This window comes from Danio aesculapii, chromosome 18 (assembly GCF_903798145.1).
Source record: "Danio aesculapii chromosome 18, fDanAes4.1, whole genome shotgun sequence".
Taxonomy (NCBI): Eukaryota; Metazoa; Chordata; class Actinopteri; order Cypriniformes; family Danionidae; genus Danio; species Danio aesculapii.
The window spans coordinates 17,135,684-17,156,098 of NC_079452.1; the positions used below are offsets into that span (position 1 = coordinate 17,135,684).

At 36.2% G+C, this 20,415-nt stretch overlaps 1 protein-coding gene across 1 annotated transcript in view; it reads left to right on the plus strand.

Annotated features, from left to right (window-relative positions):
• cngb1a (cyclic nucleotide gated channel subunit beta 1a) overlaps nucleotides 1–11,154 on the plus strand; it is a 60,426-nt gene extending 49,272 nt beyond the window's left edge. The window contains exons 33-39 of the mRNA XM_056478628.1: nucleotides 1,333–1,492; nucleotides 1,564–1,661; nucleotides 4,290–4,373; nucleotides 4,567–4,685; nucleotides 7,214–7,360; nucleotides 7,807–7,981; nucleotides 10,809–11,154. Of these exons, the coding sequence (XP_056334603.1) occupies nucleotides 1,333–1,492; nucleotides 1,564–1,661; nucleotides 4,290–4,373; nucleotides 4,567–4,685; nucleotides 7,214–7,360; nucleotides 7,807–7,981; nucleotides 10,809–11,060 (1,035 nt within the window). The 3' untranslated portion in view covers nucleotides 11,061–11,154. The remainder of the gene's footprint in view (nucleotides 1–1,332; nucleotides 1,493–1,563; nucleotides 1,662–4,289; nucleotides 4,374–4,566; nucleotides 4,686–7,213; nucleotides 7,361–7,806; nucleotides 7,982–10,808) is intronic.
• The last annotated feature ends 9,261 nt before the right edge of the window (nucleotides 11,155–20,415 follow it).

Sequence of the window (20,415 nt, forward strand, 5' to 3'; positions counted from 1 at the left end):
CCTTTATTAATCAGGGGTCGCCACAGCGGAATCAACCGCAAGCTTATCCAGCATGTTTTTTACACAGCAGATGCCCTTCCAGCTGCAACCCATCACTGGGAAACGTCCATACACACTCATTTATACACATACACTACAGACAATTTAGCTTACCCAGTTCACCTATACCTCATGTCTTTGGACTTGTGGGGGAAACCAGAGCACCCGGAGGAAATCCACGCCAATACGGGGAGAACATGCAAACCCCTCACTAAATTCCAACTGGCCCAGCTGGGGCTTGAACCAGTGACCTTCTTGCTGTAAGACGGTGATCGGTGTCATTCACAAAGCGATTAAACACTAGTATGGTAACATGAATAAAATTAAAGTCATGAAATAAGCATTGTTTATCAACAATTAGATGTAACATAAATCTCTAATGTACATAACTGATGGAGAAACAACTAAAAATATTCATAGTAATGTCAACAAAAAGCATAAAAAGTGATGTGCCATGCAGGGAATTCTGGGAAAGTCAATTTACGGTTATTTACCGTATATATTAAGGAAACATAGTGTTAACCAGGTTACGGATTTTTACTGAAGCAGTTTTACAGTTTTTACCATTGAAATCACAGACATTTTTTACAGTGGAACATTAAACAAGCAATGCACTTGTTACAGTATTTTTCTAATGTTAGTAAAGAAACATTCAGCTGTTCATTATTAGTTCCTAAGAGTTCAGATCCATTAAATCATATTAATTAATACATAATTCATTACTTTTCTTTACGCATACACATGCACACACAAACAATAGACAATAATCAATGTAGTCTTCATGCAAACTATAATTTCTTCTTATTGTCTTTTGTCTCTGAGCTCAGTTTTATGCCTTAGAGCAAAAGTTCTCAACTTCGATGGCCTTGAGGGCCAAATATCAACCACATGAGAGACAGGGGGCCACTTATTTACAGTATATATTTGTTTGTTTAAAGGGCTTTTGACAGATGAGACACATTCGTTTTCCATGTACGTCCATAAAAGTGAATTCGCATTCCAGAAAATCTAGTTGTCATTATCCACTTTTATTTATTTTTTTGGTCGCCAGCGAAGTACAGTAAAATGTAATGAAAGTTCCATAAGGATTGGGCGTTGTTCATGGTAGTCTCTGTGAAAGTATACACATTTAATTTAAATATTTATTTAAAAAAACATGTATATACCTATTTGTTTTGTCGACATTACAGCATCTTATGAAGCAATATAATAATGTAAAAATATTATTATTTAATAATAGTTTTTCCTGAAATTGCACTCTGGTGAAGTGTTGTTTTTGTGTGCTCTGTTCAGATGAGAGACGTTATCGGAGCCGCCACAGCAGGAGAAGCTTATTACAGACACTCTGTGGACAGCACCGTCAAATACATGACCTCCTACAGGATACCCCGCGACGTTCAGAACCGCATCAAGACCTGGTACGACTACACCTGGAAGTCCCAGGGCATGCTGGGTAAGCAGAATGTGGTGGACGACATGTGTGAAGTGTGTTTGGATTGAGATTAATGGTGTTTCTGTGTACAGATGAACAGGAGTTGCTCATCCAGCTGCCAGATAAGATGCGTCTGGACATCGCTGCTGATGTCAACTACAGCATTGTCAGTAAAGTGGCGCTCTTTCAGGTGATCCCTTCAGACTTTTGTTTTTAATTGTGCTGGAAAAAAGCTGAGCATTCCTGTGTAAAGGGATAGTTCACCCAGAAATTTGAAAATGAACATTTGCTCGTCATTTATTCACATTCAAGTGGTGTTATTTCATTTATTCAAGATATTGTGTCACAATTCTGAGAAATACAGTTGCAATTTCGAGTTAAAAAGTCCGAATTCTGACTTAGGAGACAGTTGCATGATATAAACTTGCAATTGCTGTACTGTGATTTAATGTGTTACTCACATTTCTGACATAATAACTCGCAATTCAGAGAAAAAAAAAGACAGAATTGCAAGTTTGCATCACGCAATTCTGAGATCAAAAGTCACATTACACTGAGGCAGGAACGTGCTTCCATACTTTAGTGATTTGGGGCTCTATTTTTATGATTTAAGCGAAAAGTCTAAAGCGCATGGCGCAAAAGCACTATAGGTGTGTTTGAATCCACTTTTGCTATTTTAAGGATGGAAAAATATGCTTTGCTCCCTGGCGCATGGTCTAACAGGGTTGTGCTTATTCTCTTAATGAGTTATGAGTGACTGTGTTTTGAGCAAAACGTGCATTAAACCAATCAGAGATTCATCTTCCATTGCCTTTAAGAGTCAGTTGCGTCACGCCATGGCGCATTTGCAATTTACATGGCAGAATGTGTAAGTGGAAATACTAAACGTTTCACTAGTGAGTTAAACAGACCATCTACAGCGAGGATAAAGTATGAGGCTCCTCCATTCAGCCTCATTACTTTCTCTTTACTTTACTTTCACTCTTTACTCCTTTACTTTCGTGGAGTAAGGAAACGTGTTGTACACACTCCACTGAAGACATCCATTAGCATACATATTTAATTTAGTTTGTTAAGTGCAAAGATTTGTTTCAAAACTATTTCTAAATTCAGTTCTTATTTCCAGCAAACAAATAAATGAACAATAATAACAACGAAGTGTGGTTAAAAAACTGAGTTATTTCCAAACACACATCCTATTCTTATGCTCCATATGATGATGCAGACGTCTCCAAAACCCGACAGAAATCTAATCCAAATCTTAACTTGTTTTTATTAAAACAAATAGAAATATGCAGATAATAAATAATAATGCTAACGTTAATAATGATAACGTTATACAAATGCAAATTGTCATGAATAAACTGAAAAAAGCCCCCTCATGTAAAGAAAGCAAGGAGGCAGTGGTTTTTATATTTATGTAGAAAATAACAATTTTTGTAACATTTTAATCCTTTAATTGTTTTCATATGTAAAGATATTTGTGTAATGCTGTACATCCTGTGTGTATTAATCAATGTGTAAGCATTTGGACCCACATAGCCATATAACTAACGCACTCTGCACTGGACTTTTAGGGCAGCTTTTAGTTGGTCAATGGCACGTTCGATTTCAGTTCCTCAAAATAGCAACATGACAACAATATGCCTTAACACACCTTTTTTTAGACCAGCACGCCATTCTAGCTCGAGGAAACGTCAAAGTAAAGCTGTAGGGGTCGTTCACATATCATATAAGAAGCATTTCTCACAAAACAGAGGCTTTATTCACAAATTCTTGCGTATAAATGTTCATTTTGAACATGAGCTGATTATTACTGCAGATCAATACGAAATAGCCAACTGTAATGTCTGCAATAATATAAAATAAATAAATAAATGCAACATATATGAACACATTCAGACGCTTACAGCCTCCAATATGTTACCAATTACAGAAAAACTGCACACAACATACATTTAGTCCTTATTAGGGTTCAAAAACAACACGCAACATATAGCCCACAGTCAGTGCAAACCTCTCATCTTTAATCTTCAGCAGCACATGTAACCTCTGTTAGAGAGTAATTCCATCATTCCGAGCTCATAATCATCCAAAAGGTGATGATAATAGTTAAACATGGCAGTTTGTTCATGTTTTAGGTTGCTGAAAGACCCATTTTTCCGGCTTTTCCTTTGTTTTTTCACACTTCACACTCGCTTTTGTCCATTTCTGAAAGGATCGTATGTCAGAAGCGCTTCAATAATCACGCGCACAGTATTATCATCAGCTCAAGAATGTAGTTATTTCAAAGATAGATGAGTGCATGAGTTCTCTGGAGAAAGTGAAACCACTCACGCTTTTAGATGGCCTCGTAAACAACAGGACACGGCAGAGTTTGTTCTTCTTGGCTTTGTGGCTGTTCATCAAGATGACGACAAGGTTTGTTTGTGCTCGGGTTGACCATGGCTTGTTATTATATGTATATATTATTACGATATAATGTCTCTGCTGTGTATTTAAAAATGGTGTTTCCTTTGTTTTCATTCTCATGGCTTGTGTGCGCTAGTGACGTTTCTCTGTAAACCAATAGCGTTCAGCTGCACGTCCAGCTCCGCCTTTTGGTACCCTTTTGTTGTGCTAGGTACCCCTTCAAAAGGGTACCCAAAAAGTGGTACGGTACGGTTCGCTTTTTGGTATCTTTTGACAGTAGAAATGGCAATAAAAGTGTACCGAATTGTACCGTACTGTACCATACCACTCAGTGAAAACGGGCCATAAAACATCATTATGTTATTTATCTTCAAAAAACGTTGACTTTACCTCTTGTTGATTCCAGGGATGTGACCGACAGATGATATTCGACATGCTCAAGAGGCTGAAATCTGTGGTGTACCTTCCAGGAGACTTTGTCTGTGAAAAAGTGAGTAATTTGTCACAACCTTTCCCATGCTACTGCCTTGCGAAAACACTCGAAAAGCTAAATAATCTGAGGATATGGCCAGAGCATGTGAAGCTTGTGTTTGTAAAGGTCACATCAAACAGATGCATGAAAGAGGCTTTTATCTGCCAGTGTTTTGAACTGACTCTTGTCCCGCTCGGGTCTCTGGCGTCAGGGAGAGATCGGCCGAGAGATGTACATCATCAAAGCTGGAGAGGTACAGGTGGTCGGAGGGCCTGATGGGAAGACGGTGTTTGTGACTCTAAGAGCTGGCTCTGTGTTTGGGGAAATCAGGTGAGTGATGATCATTAAAGGCTTAGTAGAGATTTTGTCTTGTTTTTAGTACAAATACAAGTCTGAATTATTAGCCCCCCTGTATAATTTTTCCCCGATTTATGTTTAACGGAAAGAATTTTTTTCAACACATTTGTAAACATAATAGTTTTAATAACTCATTTCTAAAAACTGATTTCTTTTATCTGTTGCCATTATTTTTCAAGATATTGGTATTCAGCTTAAAGTGACATTTAAAGGCTTAACTATGGTAATAAGGCAAGTCAATGTATAATGATGGTTTGTTTTGTTGACAATCAAAAAAAAATATTGCTTAAGGGGGCTAATAATATTGACCTTAAAATAGTTTTCAAAATTTTTAAATCAGCTTTTATTCTAGCTGAAATAATACAAATAAGACTTTCTCCAGAAGAAAAAATATTATCAGACATACTGTGAAAAATTGCTTGCTCTGTTATACATAATTTGGGAAATATTTAAAGAATAAATTACAGGAGGGCTAATAATTCTGACTTCAACTGTATATACAAATTCTGGTAACACTTTACATGAAGCGGGTGTTCATAAGATTCGCATAAAACCTTCGTAAACATGACATGGTATGACAATAAGATTTTATGCATGCTTATGACAACTGTTATTAAAGGTCATTTGCTCAGTTATGTCATTTTAACTGCAAAGATGACCTTGTTTGTTATGACAAACAAATACATCACAACCACAACTTTATCTTTGTCATTACAACTTGACCTTACTAAGACAGCATAACTTGTCATAAACCTGTCATAAACATGATAGCCGGCAGCTAGGTCTGCAACTCTCACATGGTCACCCACTGAAGCTAAGCAGGGCTGTGCCCGGTCAGTACCTGGAAGGGAGACCACATGGGAAAGCTAGGTTGCTGCCGGAAGTGGTGTTGGTGGGACCAGCAGGGGGTGCTCAACCTGCAGTTTGTGTGGGTCCTAACGCCCCAGTATATTGATAGGGACTCTATACTGCTCACTGAGCGCTGTCTTTTGGATGAGATGTTAAACTGAGGTCCCGACTCTCTGTGGTTGTTAAAAATCCCAGGATGTCCTTCGAAAAAGAGTAGGGATTTAACCCTGGCATCCTGGCTAAATTTTGCCCTCTGTCCATCATGGCCTTTTAACCATCCCCATATAATAATTGGCTTCATCACTCCTCTCCACCAACCAGCTGGTGTGTGGTGTGCAGTCTGGCGCAATATACAGGTGGATGCTGCACACTGGTGGTGGATGAGGAGATTCCCCCAATGTGTAAAGTGCCTTGACTGTGCAGAAAAGCGCTAAATAAATGTAAGGAATTAATGTGTCATGAATATTTTTCTGATCACTTCCTTAGTGGAACAAACTGAATTTGTTATTAAAATGTCTCATTTAAAGTATCATTACTCTGTCAAATTATCTTTAAGAGCTTCATTAATATTTTAAGGACATTTTAATGACGAATTCAGCTTGTAACACTGTAGCTGAGATCAAGACAAATATTAATGACGCTGTTATAAAATTTATAACGGCTTCATGACAATCATGTTTATGGCATATTCATGACAAGTTTTGTTGTCGGTATGTCAAGATGTCGTGACCGGTTGTGATGTATTAAATCATGTCAAGTTGTCATAAAAAACAATGCCAACTTTGCATCTAAAATGACATTTCAGAGCGAATGACATTTAATGACAATTGTCATAAGGATGCATAAAATCTCATTCACATTCCTGTCACGTGTCATGTCATGATTATTAAGGTTTCATGACAGTTTTAAATCAAAATTTTTCTAGACAAGAAAATCGTTTTATGTTACAAAAAAAGTTTTTCCTTAAAACAAGATAAATAATCTGCCAGTGGGATGAGTAAAATAAAGCTATTTTAAACCTAAAACAAGATTATATTGCTTATTCCACTGGCCAGATATTTAGCTTGTTTTAAAAATCCTGTGACATTTAAATAAAGTTTTTAGATGTTAGTGTTAGAACGTTAGTTTTAGGATTATCTGTAAACTAGTGTAAATAAATCACATTTAAAAGACATAAACATCCAAGGCTTGCAGTTTGTCATTTCTGCCTAAGTGGATCAACAAGAAAAAATATATATATTTTTAGAAATAATAATGTCAAAATTAAGTATGTTTTTCCTTAAAACAAGCAAAATAATCTGCCAACAGAGCAAAAAATCTTGCTTTTTCTTTGAAATAACTTAATTTTGCTTACCACATTGGCAGATTAATTAATAAAACTCACTTACTCTAATTTTATTCATGAAATATTTTATTTCTGATATTATTTCTGAAAACATTTTTTGCTTGTCTAGAAAATGCTTCTTGATTTAAGAATTTTCAGATATTTGGAATAGAAACAAGACAGACCTGAGCAATGAATTGAATCAAACAGTCAAGCTTGTGAAAATACAGTCCTGAAATGTGACATTATGTATTATTATTATGTATAAAAACTAGACTGACAGTTTTTGTATGTGTACGTTTTTGTGTGTGTGTGTCCACTCCATCAGTTTGCTAGCAGTTGGTGGTGGAAACCGACGAACAGCTAATGTAAAAGCCCACGGTTTCGCTAACCTCTTCATCTTGGACAAGAAGGACCTGGCAGAGATCTTAGTGCACTATCCCGAATCCCAGAAACTGCTGCGCAAGAAGGCCAAGTGAGGGGTTCAAAGCTCAAACCTCAACCAAAAGCACCAGCAAACCTCGCACACACACACCATCCAGCGTAGTGGTCTGAGCCATTGACAGCTCTGTATCACACTCGCAGATCTCCTAGTGCTAGCGATTAGCCATCTTATGCTTTCCTCTCATGTAGTATCTCTTTTTGTTTGTATCTTTCTCTTCTCCACCTCTACCAATGAGAAACTCAGTGCTTGTTAGTTCATTGAGATACTGAAAAAGTTAACCAAAGTCAAAGTCCCATCCATGGGAACAATTTACTGTCTGTCTGTATGTGTGTGTGTGTGTGATGAGTGATGTTATGTAAGTGTTTAAGTGTCACCTCAAATCTCAAAATCCTGTTACGGTCTCAGCGACGTACTGTACATGTTTGTTTTAAACACAACCTCCTGTCCTCTTAATGAGTTTGTCTTTTTTTCTGTAGGAAGATGTTGACCAAAGATAAGAAGCCTGCAGAAGCGAAGGGCGAGGTTAAAGACACTGGTGAGGTTATTCCTCAGCGGCCTGAGACTCCCAAACTCTACAAGGCGGCCCTAGAGGTCGCCACGGGACAGACGTTTTCCCGGCTGAAGGAGGCTTATAAGGGAGCAACTCTAGAGGTATTTATTTATAATCTGCTGTCATGGTGCTTTAAGCCAAAAGTGTGTTCTGAAGCCAAAAGCAATGGGTGACCATCAAAACAACTGATAATTAAAGGTCACGTGAAGTGCTTTGAAACATGTATTTTTATTTGACATTTGACGTAATCTCAACTGAAACATGAAGAGAGACATAGTGAAGCCCCTCCCCTTTTAAAAAAAAAACAGCCAATAGCATTTTATCACTGCTCTGCCAGTGAGAGTAGTTGAGCTCAAGTGAAAAGCAATGAGAAGCGTCTTGAAGTGGGCGGGGCATGTCAGATACTAGAGAGCATTTGATTGGTCATGATTTAATTGGAAATTGTAGTATGAGGTGTCCTGAATAAAACTGTTGATCTATTCAGACGGAAGTGACAACCTACAAGCTTTACATGTTTAGATCAGGTTTATATCTTCTAAACGTGAATTTTGTCACTCTTTTGAAGCACATTATCTCATAGAAATCCTAAACGCTAACAATACTGATACTAACATCTAAAAACTTTATTTTAATTTCATGGCACCTTTAAAGGTGAAATAGGTGATTGTCTTCTGAAATAATGTTTGTTGTGCTGGGTGAAAATCTCTTCACATCTTGATAGCCACCGTAAAAGTAAGTGTTTTTCTATGTATTTTATTTTTCTTTGGAAGGTGTAGGACCAGAAAAGGTTTGTCTAATTAAAATGGTCGGTTCGAAAATTATGATTGCTATGAAAGGGTTCACACACTTCTATAAAGTTCTTGAATTTCAGACATATGGATTGAAGACCAGAAAAACACTTAAAAGCAAACATAGGTATTTGAAAGTGCTTGAATTCAATTTGAAATGAAGTTTGTTTATGGTGTTATTTCAGCAAGTGTTCTGTGTTGCCTGTTTTCTTATATTACGAATTAGGTAAAATACATTATGTCCTGGCAGTCGTAAATGTCTTTGGTTGCAAATTAAAATTTTATTTGATTACGCCATTTAAGTTTAGATTAAAAATATTTTAACTGCTAATATGTTATGGGAATATGTTTTTTTTTTTCTTGTTTATACAGCCACTTAGTACTTTTAAAATAGCAGTGCTTAATGCTCTTCTTTTAAAATCATAATTGATTTTTGTGCATAAAAATGCAACAAATCATGCACAGAAAATCATTAATTAATTATATATAAATATATATATATATATATATATATATATATATATATATATATATATATATATATATATATATATATATATATATATATATATATGTATGGCGATATATATGTATATGTATATATGGCGACGCAGTAGCACAGTAGGTAGTGCTGTCACCTCACAGCATATATATATATATATATATATATATATATATATATATATATATATATATATATATATATATATATATATATATACAGTGCATGCGGAAAGTATTCATAGCGCTTCACTTTTTCCACATTTTTTTATTTTACAGCCTTATTCCAAAATGGATTAAATTCATTTATTTTGTCAAAATTCTACACACAATACCCCATAATGACAATGTGAAAAAAGAGTTTTTTGTTGTTGCAAATTTATTAAAAATTAAAAACCTGAAAAATCACATGTACAGAAGTATTCACAGCCTTTGCTCAGTACTGCTGATGCACCTTTGTCAGCAATTACAACCTCAAGTCTTTTTGAATATGATGCCACAAGCTTGGCACACCTGTCTTTGGGAATTTTTGCCCATTCCTCTTTGCAGTACCTCTCAAGCTCTATCAGGTTGGATGGGAAGTGACGGTGTACAGCCGTTATCAGATCTCTTCAACCACATTCAATAGGATTTAGGTCTGGGCTCTGGCTGGGCCACTCAAGGACATTCCCCGAGTTGTTGTGAAGCCACTCCATTGATATTTTGGCGGTGTGCTTTTGGTCATTGTCTTGCTGGAAGATGAACCGCTGCCCCAGTCTGAGGTCAAGAGCACTCTAAAGCAGGTTTTCATTCAGGATGTTTCTGTACATTGCTGCATTCATCTTTACCTCTATCCTGCCTAGTCTTCCAGTTCCTGTTGCTCAAAAACATCCCCACAGCATGATGCTATCACCACCATGCTTCACTGTAGGGATGGTATTAGCCTGGTGATGAGCGGTGCCTGGTTTCCTCCAAACGTAACGCCTGGCATTCACTCCAAAGAGTTCAATTTTAGTCTCATCAGATCAGAGTATTTTGTTTCTTATGTTCTGAGAGTCCTTCAGATGCCTTTTGGCAAATTCCAGGCAGGGAGTGGTTATCGTCTGGCAACTCTACAATACAGGCCTGATTGATGGATTGCTGCACAGATGGTTGTCCTTCTGTAAGGTTTTCTTCTCTCCACAGAAGAACGCTGAAGCTCAGACAGCGTGACCATCGGGTTATTGATCACCTGCCTGACTAAGGCCCTTCTGCCCCGATCACTCAGCTTAGATGGCTGGCCAGCTCTAGAAAGAGTCCTGATGGTTCCAAACATCTTGCACTTATGGATGATGGAGGCCACTGTGCTCATTGGACCTTTCATAGCAGCTGAAATTTTTCTGTAACCCTTCCCCAGCTTTGTGCCTCGAAACAATCCTGGATGAATTTCCGGATGCACTGTATACAGTAGTCAACATTTGAAGTGGATCAAAATAGTTTTTCAAAATAGTCCCTAGACAAAAATGTGTGTTTTTCAATAGTTTTAGACAACTTTCATGAAAGGTTTGATCCACTTCAAATGTTGACTACTATATATTTATTCAGTGTCATTAAAAAATAATTAAAAGATTGCTAACCTCTATTTTCTGACAAACTGTCTCTGTCTCTCTCTCTCTGTCAGCCGTCCACCCCTATATCCGGCATGAGCTCCACAGGTCCAGTGCCGCCGCCGTCCCCCATGCACCGCCGGTCTCCCATTCCCCGGCCTCAAATCCCAGATGAAGACGACATGGTGTCCGAGACCACCGACAGCACCGTGATCATCCGCATGACTCCCCGCGTGGAGGGAGAGGAGATCCTGTCTGTGGAAATCAGTCCTGCGGAGGGAGCAGAAGTGGAGACGGAGGAGCCCCAAAAAACTGAAGACAAGTGAGGAAGAGAACGAGGACAAACAGAGTAGGGAATGAGTAGAATGTCTGAAGAAATGCCCAATGCATGCGAATCATGTTATGCTTTCTGTATTATTAATGTGCTGGTGAAAGTCATGTTTGCTTTTCAAAAAGGTCAAGACAAACTTGGTTATAGGCAAAAACAAATCCCAGTGGATCTGCACTGCAACAAAATGCATTTCTTGCATAGAGTTTTTGCCTTGTTTCTAGTCCAAATGTCTAAAAAAAATCTTAAATCATCAAGCATTTTGTAGACAAGAAAAACATTGTCTCTGGTTTTAGAAATACTAGAGTATATCAAAATTAAGTGCATTTAAGCAAAATAATCTGCTAATGGGGTAAACATTGGCAGATTATTTAGCTTGTTTTAAGGAGAAACTCACTTAATTTTGAATCATTATGTCTTGAAATTCTTCTTGATTTAAGAATTATTTGATATTTGGACTAGAAACAACACAAAAACTCAAAGTAAGAAGATGCTTCTACAGGAACTCTACAGGCTGTAAATATTTGAAACTCATATTCAAGATTACACATATACACATATATATCATAACCTATTATTTAAAGCCCTTTGATTGGCCTTGAGGTTCTCTAGAAGTAAAAAGTCTTCCATTTTTGTGTTATTATTTGATGGTGGAGTGTATTTGGGGAGTATTCCAGAATGAAAGGTTAACTTATAGTAATGTAAACAGCAGGTTGAATTATAGCAGGGGTTCTCAAAATCAGTCCTGGGGGGCCGGTGTCCTGCAAAGTTTAGTTCCAACTCCAATCAGACACACCTGGACTAGCTAATCAAGCTCTTACCAGGCTTTCTAGAAACATCCTTGCAGGTGTGTTGAGGCAAGTTGGAGCTAAAATCTGCAGGACACCAGCCCTCTGCGACCGAGTTTGAGAATGCCTGAATTATAGGATGAAGACAGCAAGAATGTCTTGCATATCGCTACCTACTAGAGGCTTGTGCAATTTTTTTTCCCAATATTACTGTGAAGAAGAATTATAGTGTTTGATGATGTGTGTATAAATGGAAATAATTATAATAATAATAATAATTATAAACAGTGCTTGCAATAGTAATATTGCAGTCTTCTTACGTTAAAGGGGACCTATTATGCAAAAATCACTTTTATAAGGGGTTTAAACACAGCTGTGTGGCAACAGTCTGTAAATATAAGCAGCTTCTAATGGTAAATATTTGTTAATTAATTTTTTTTATAATCACACTTGATAAAAATAGTCTACAGAAACACTTTAATTGACCTTCTCCCATTGTACGTGTCATTAGAGGGGGAAAGCCCCGCCCATTAATGACCATCTCTCCCTCATTAGCATAGGATGTTAGTCTCGTTTTTGAATCTGCCACTATGCTAACACACAGGCCTTTGTGGCTCCGCCTTCTTTTGAAAAGAGCATGATCTCATTTGAATTTAAAGTGACAGTCATCAAAACGGCACAATTAGGACCAAAGCCTAAAAGGGGCAGATTCAAAGAGTTCTAAAACATTATTTGTGGGGTATTTTAAGCTGAAGTTTCACACACAGAGACTTATTTTACATCTTGTAAAAAGGGCCATAATAGGTCCCCTTTAAGTAAATTTTTTTAGTACATAGTTTTATTATATACAGTAGATACATTATTAATAGTTTTGAGTGCAGCTCTACAATGCACACAATGTGTCATGGAAGGAATATTTATATTTAAATTGTTTTGCATATTTGTGAAAAATGTTGACATTTTCCTTTAAATTACGTTTATTTATTTTATTTTATACAACCCTTTTGCACTGATGCCATAAAAAAGAATTTTGGTTCCTACAACCAAACCACAAGTTTGCTGGGGAATGTGAGAATACACAAAAGTTTTGGCAGCAAACCCAAACGCAATATAATATAATTTTTTCCCTCCCAATGATTAAAAATCCTCTTCAATAGGAAATGTGACACTGAAAACCTTTGAAAAGTAAACCAAACTAAACCATTAGTTTACCCAATTTACCTGTACCGCGTGTGTTTGGACTTGTGGGGGAAACTGGAGCACCGAGAGGAAACCCACGCCGATACGGGGAGAACATGCAAACTCCACACAGAAATGCCTACTGGCCCAGCTGGGACTCGAACCAGTTGTAAGGCGACAGTGCTAACCACTGAGCCCACGTGCCACCCATAAAGCAGAACCTGCTCCAGCTATTTACACAACAAGAAAGTTACTGTTACTGTAAACCTGTGTGGCATAACCTGCTTTCTGGAATACTCACTTAGACTCAGCACTTCCTGGACACTCCCCCGACCTCCTATTGGTTAGAAAAACAGACAGACCCATCCCAAAACTCATACCACTGGCTGATGTTTAAAATTGCTTCACAGTATTTACATGTTTCAGTATGAACTCACTGTTTTTATGCTGGCAATTCAGGTATTTTAGGTTTAAAACTGACAGACATCACCTTTAATGTCCCTCTAAGGACTATGATAGATGTCTCAGACTGAATGGGTCATTAGGGTCAGCAGAACTCCCTGTGTAATGGAAAGTAATCTTGACTGTTTTCCTTTAACTCCAAGACTGCCTGCTGCTTTTCTTTGTTACATCCTGTCTGCTGCTGCCTTAGCGGATTCCCTCTGTACACATATTTCCTTAATGACCTTGTACAGTAAGGGTGTAGTCAATTTATCCCCCAAAATATGAAATTATGGCATAGTTTACTCATTTCATTCCTCTTTGACTTTTGTATATTTGTAGAACATTAAAGTCTCTTATAGAAAAAACGAATTAGCATCTCATTAGCTTAAAATGACCTGTGAAACACACTTTCAAAAATGTTTATGTGTATTTCAATTGTTTTACTTGTGTTTCAAGCTCATGAGATGCTTTGTGATGTGTTTTTTCTGTAGTATTCATATTTAATATATAAAAAAACATTATGTATTTTCAAAAATAGTTATGATAATAATTGATTCCATCCCTCCCTCTCCCATCTTTTTTTCAACATTGCCAGAATTTTAAATCTGGGGTGAACACACATATTTCCCAAATATTTCTTGTGTATCTCAATTGTATTTCTGTAATATTAATCTTTTTTTCTGTAATATTAAACTTTAATATATTTCAACATTAAAGTATTTTTTACAAATAATTAATAATAATATTATTATTATTATTATTGTTGTTGTTGTTGTTAATAATAATAATAATAATAACAATAACGATAATAATAATAATTATTATTATTCCAAGCCATCCATTTCCATTTTTTATAATAACTATAACAACAATAATAATAATAACAATAATAATAATAATAATAATAATAATAATAACAATAATAATAATAATAAATCCCATCCCACCCACTCCCATTTTCTAAACACTGACCGAATTATAAATCTGGGGTAAATTATATCAGTTGCATTAATAAAAATGATAATAAATAATCCCATCCATTCCCATTTTTTTACCACTGCCAGAATTTTAAATCAATTGCATTAAAATTAATTATAATAACGGGGCGGGGTGAAAGTCACCGGTTTAAGCCTCGGCTGGGTCAGTTGGCCTTTCTGTGTGGAGTTTGCATGTTCTCCCCGTGTTGGCATGGGTTTACTACGGGTGCTCCGGTTTTCACCCCAAAAGGCCAAAGACATGCGCTATAGGTGAATTGGGTAAGCTAAATTGTCCGTAGTGTATGTGTGTGAATGGGAGTGTATGGGTGTTTCTCAGTGATGGGTTGCAGCTGGAAAGGCATCCGCTGCGTGAAACATATGCTGAATAAGTTGGCGGTTCAGATTAATAAAGGGAATAAGCCGAACAGAAAATGAATAACAATAATAATTATTATTATTATTAATCCCATCCGGCCCCCTGCCATTTTTCTAACAACGGCAAAATTTTAAATCTGGTGTAAATTATATTAGTTGCATTGAATACACTTTAACATTGCTTTATTTCATATTTATTTATTTTTATTGCTTTATTTATTCATTATTTTTTGTAAGGTGAGTCTAGACAGCCCCCTCAAAAGGCATTTCCGTGTACTTCGATAAGTACTACGAGTACTAATCAATTATGAATGATTTTCTTTTTAGCGTTTCCAGGTCACTACATGCTGAACTGCAAGTGTGAATGTGCACAAGCCAATCTATGAATGGAAAGTTACAGCATACTAGTCATTTCTATTAGTTTAGAATCATTAATTAAGTCTCAGATGGCACTCTTTTTTTGGGAGAGGAAGAATGAACAGGAATTGGCTTGATTGTATGTAATAGCTGCTCTATTTTTGTCTACAAAATGTAAGGAAGTTTGTTTAACACTAATTACCGTGACAGTATAGCTTATTTTGGTCCCAGTGGAGAAGGACTAACCCATAAAGTTTTTGTTTTGGGAGTTTTAAGTACATCCCTGGACATTTGTGGAGGGGGGAAAATCATAAGTAGTTCAAATTTAATGTGTAAATGGTCCTGGAAATCACTTATCCAAGTAAAACTCAGACTTATATATTCACACTGACAGGAAGAGCACCGGAAGAATGAGCAGTTTTTCATTGTTCCTTTCTTGCTCCATAAGACCAGAGGCAGGAAGCATGGAAAAGTGGGAATCTGAGGGACAATACTGGGTTTAAGTGGACAACTATAGTATAGTCTGCAGCAAAAAAGGGAGAGCTCACCCCAAAATGAAAATTTACTGGTTACAAACCTTTATGAGTTTCTTTTTTTTCTGTTGAACATAAAAGAAGATATTTTGAAAAATGTTCGAAACCGGTAACCATTGACTTTCATATGAAAAAACAAACAAATACTATGGAAGTCAGTGGTTAGCAGTTTCCAACATTTTTTAACATTTATTTAGTGTTTATTTAAGATAGAAACTCAAGCAGGTTTGGAAGAAGTGAAGGCTGTATTATGACCGAATTTTCATTTTTGGGTGAATTTATACCTATTAAAGGAATAGTTTACCGAAATGAAAATGTTATTGTCATTTATTTTATTCATACTTTTTTTTTTTTATCCAAACAAAGTCAGTTTGGTCTACAGTTGTTAATACTAGAGGTAAACTGCTGTATATACAGTAAGTAAATCATTATGTATGTTTTTCTAAAGCTGTATATATTACATTTAAAATTATGGTTTCTTCCATAAGCTGCAAACATTATGATTAAGTCTGATTGGATTAGTAATGTGATGACTTATGCTGAGTTCATTCTTATATAATATTTCTGTCTGAAAACGTGTTTAATCCCAAAGATTTGGTTATTATAATATTTCTATAGTCCTGGGATTAAAAATGAGTTTAAGCTTTCTTTTTCACAATAGTTTGTAATGGTTCACTGTTAAGTTTAAACCCCTGGGAACTCTTTTAAAGTTGTGTAGGCTCTTTTAAAACAAAAAGATTGCTTTTATAATACATTGATTAAGTAGTATGTTTTACTCTGTACAGTATCCAAATATCTTTTTCATTGCAAAGTATGTTAAATTATAGAAAGTTCTACTTTTCTCATTACTTAGTAAAGAAATGCTGAATTAGAGAATTATAATGCAGAATCTTTTCATATTCTCCTACTTTTGTATATTAAGATATCTTCAACATTTTTAAATCATTAAAATGTAATGTAATGTGTATTTATATAGCGCATTTTATCGTGTATGGCCATACGCCCAAAGCGCTTCACAGTCATGAGAGGGGGGTCTCTCCACACCTCCGCCAGTGTGCAGCATCCACTTGGATGCTGTAACGGCAGCCACAGGACAATGGCGCCAATGCATTCACCACACACCAGCTATATTTGTGGAGTGGAGAGACAGTAGAGCTAATTCGGTGGAGGGCGATGAAAGGAATTTGGCCAGTACACCCCTCTCTTTACGAGAAGTGCCATGGGATTTTTAATGACCACAGAGTAGGGTTGCACGGTTTACCGGTACTATGGTTGTAATGTGATACTAAGGCTGTCAAATACTGGCGGTGCCGCTGCAGTTAGTAAACGGTAGTATCGTCATTATCGGTCTATCTACAATAGATAATATTGGATGTGGAAAAGTCACTAAAAAGCTCACACGTTTGTGTCATTTTATTTTAATAGTTAGTGGAGCCCTTTAAGGTTGCAAGTGTTCTAATGTTTTCTGACGTTTCAAACTCACATCTGTATCGGTTCATTTCTGTTATTCTCAGTATGATTTAATAGCTACAACAACCGTGACAATCTCTTAAAAAGAACAACTCACAAAGTGAAATTTTGAATTACTTTGGATTGTTACCTGATAAGACAGAAAAAAAGCAATAGATGAAAAACCCAAAGTAGCAACATTAAAAAAAAATTGACCGCTTCATATAGCCTAATTTTGTTAAAAAAACTCTTTTTGTAACAAATTTCATTTGGTATAATTTGTATCTTATTTTATGTATTTTTGTTGGTCAGTTATCTACAAAATAAACAAAAATAATGAATTTTAGGTGAAGTGACGTGCAAATAATATTTTTTTTTAATAATATGGGAATTATGAATTATATTCAATACCTATTATAACATGTGAAATATAGTGTTTCTGACCATTTTCTGTATAGTTTGAGTTATGAATTACAGTATCGCAATACTAGGTATCGTGATACTTCAGCTGGTATAGTATCGTAAAATAGATCAATGGTATAGCGACAGCCCTACCACAGAGTGTCAAGACCTCAGTTTAACGCCTCATCCGAAAGACAGCACTCGCTGACAGTATAATGTCCCCTTCACTATACTGGGGCGTTAGGACTCACACAGACTGTAGTTTGAGTGCCCCCTGCTGGCCTCACTAACACCACTTCCAAAAGCAACCTAGCTTTCCCATGTGGTCTCCTGTCCATTTTTTTCACTCTCTCATATGTATAGACCCCATGCATTGTAAATGTGTACATTTGTATGACTTTTATTAAACCAGCTTGGATGTACAGTACTATAAAAACACAACCTGTAATTGTATTAAAATAAATATTGTTCAACAATTTCCCTACAGTTTTCCTCAGTATACAAATGCTTCTTTGAACGCATTTTAGTGGACGCTTTTTAAATAAAAAACCCTACCTGTAGTGACAGCAGTGTGTTATTATTACGTGTCTTTTTAACATCATGAGGGCTGACTGTAGTTTGAGTTAATGAGGACTGAAAAGTCTCTGATAGGGTGAGAAGCGCGCACATTTTTTTTCCTGAAGCGTTTACGTCACTGCAGTCAGTCAGCTGTGCGCGCACTCTCGTGCTGTTCATTTCTCTCAGACGTGTTTTTCTTCGCTTCACGAGAGATCGCTAAACTTTCAGCTCCGTAAATAAAGGAATAAAACAGTACTTTTCGAAAAGAGTGGAGTGAAACGAGAAGGAACCCGGTTACGGAGGAAACAGAGGGCGGAGGAAGGAGTTTGGCGTGCTGGCCTGAGACGTAAGCACATTCTTTCACTGATAAATCTCACATGCTTCAAACTTCATGCTTGTATAGTGAAACCATGGGGCTGTATGAAAGACAAGTGCAGCTGTCGTTGTTCTAGCCAATTCTGTTATTCGCCAGTGCCTCAAACTCGTTTAATAAACTCAGAACATCCTGTCAGATAAACTAAACATCCTGTTTCTTTGGTAAAATTAAAATATCTGTTTGCGTTCCCTGGAAGGAGAACGGCGGTAAATGTCTTAAAGGGATAGTTCACTAAAAAAAGTTTAATTTGCGTACTATTTAGTATACACCTAACCTCAAGTGGTTTTCAACCATAAGATTCTTCTGCTAAAACTACCACTAAATAACTCTAAGATAGATATATTTTGAAGAAAGCTGCAAACCTGTAACCATTGACTTCCATAAATGAAAAACAAATACCATGGAGGTCAATGGTTACAGGTTTCAAGCTTTCTTCAAATTGGTCTTTTGTGTTTGTAGCAAGAAAAAAATGACACAATTGTCAGATTTGAGTGAACTTTCCCTTTAAAAGAAGTCATCTGTGTATTCTCTAGTCTAAACAGTTATTACATTATGGTCCTATATATGCTTAAAACTTGACATATGTACCTGATTTTGAGTTTTAGCTGGTAAATCATGGTTTACACAGACTTATTTTGGGTGTATCAAAGCCCGGGTGTGCCTGGTACAAATCCAGTAGACGTTCTTAACTAGTCATCTTGTCAGATATTTGTACAAGTCACATCAGTTAGTTTAGACTTTTATTAAAATGTCCTGAGGTATTTCTTTGAGCTCTTTGGTTGGACGGTGTCTCAAGTTGTTGATTTAATGTCATCATGTCGAGTGTAAATGCTGATCTGATAAATCCATGACAAGAGAACAGTGTGTACTGTTTGCAAAAACTCTCCAGTTGTTTATGCTCATGAGTCAGTCATGCAAAAAAGAAAATGATCATGGTTTACTCCGTTATCCAAAGTTTCATGTGGTCTAATATGATGACAAAGCTTAAAACTGCTTTACACATGTAGTCAAAATGTACAGTATTTTGCTTGCGCACATTGTTAGTCTTAGATGGATAGTTCATCCGAAAATGAAAATGTACAGTATATTAATGCATTACAAGTAACGCAAGTTGCGTAATAATATTACTTTTCTAAGTAACAAGTACAGTAATGCATTACTTTAAAAAATAAGTGATGATATTTGAGTTACTTTTTCAAAAATGTAACACAAGTTACTTTTTATTTTAGTTTAATGAGCTTTTAAAAATAAATTGCTGAATTAGAATTAAAATAGTCATTATGAATCATGCAGTCAATGAGAGTGTGTTTATTATTTTGAACGCATCAGAAAAGGAAAAGGGGATTACAGTCTTAAAGGATAGTAATTTTACTTAGTAATAATAGTACAACAGTACAACTGACCATCAGCTTCCACTCTATAATGGCAGTCCTTCTGTCATTAGTTTGCAGTAAGTGAAAGAGGAGTTGAGTCCCCAGCCCAGCCCATCCCTCCGACTCAATATTTTGATTCAGTACAAAATGCATCAATAAGTGTCTGGTTCAGCTGGACTTTAAAGAAAGAAGTAAACAAGCAAAAAAGTCACCATATCTCTTTTTAACTTTCTGAAGCATTCATGAGGGAGGGGTACAATTTTAGATTCATGAATGAATCATGAACTTGTCACATTTGATTTGTTTGGATTTAAATAAACTGTGTGAATGCTGTCGTCCAAAACAAGTGGATTTCGATCCATGGATGTTGTGTTCACTCTTTGTTTCCTTTTGTTTGTTTGATTCAGAAAACAAAAATATATAAATATAGTTTCTAATTCACTCTAGGGCTGCACTATATATCATCACATCTCAAGATAGGCAATGTTATGAATATAAATGACCAGAATCCACAGGTCAAAACATGAGATTTGTGGAGACAC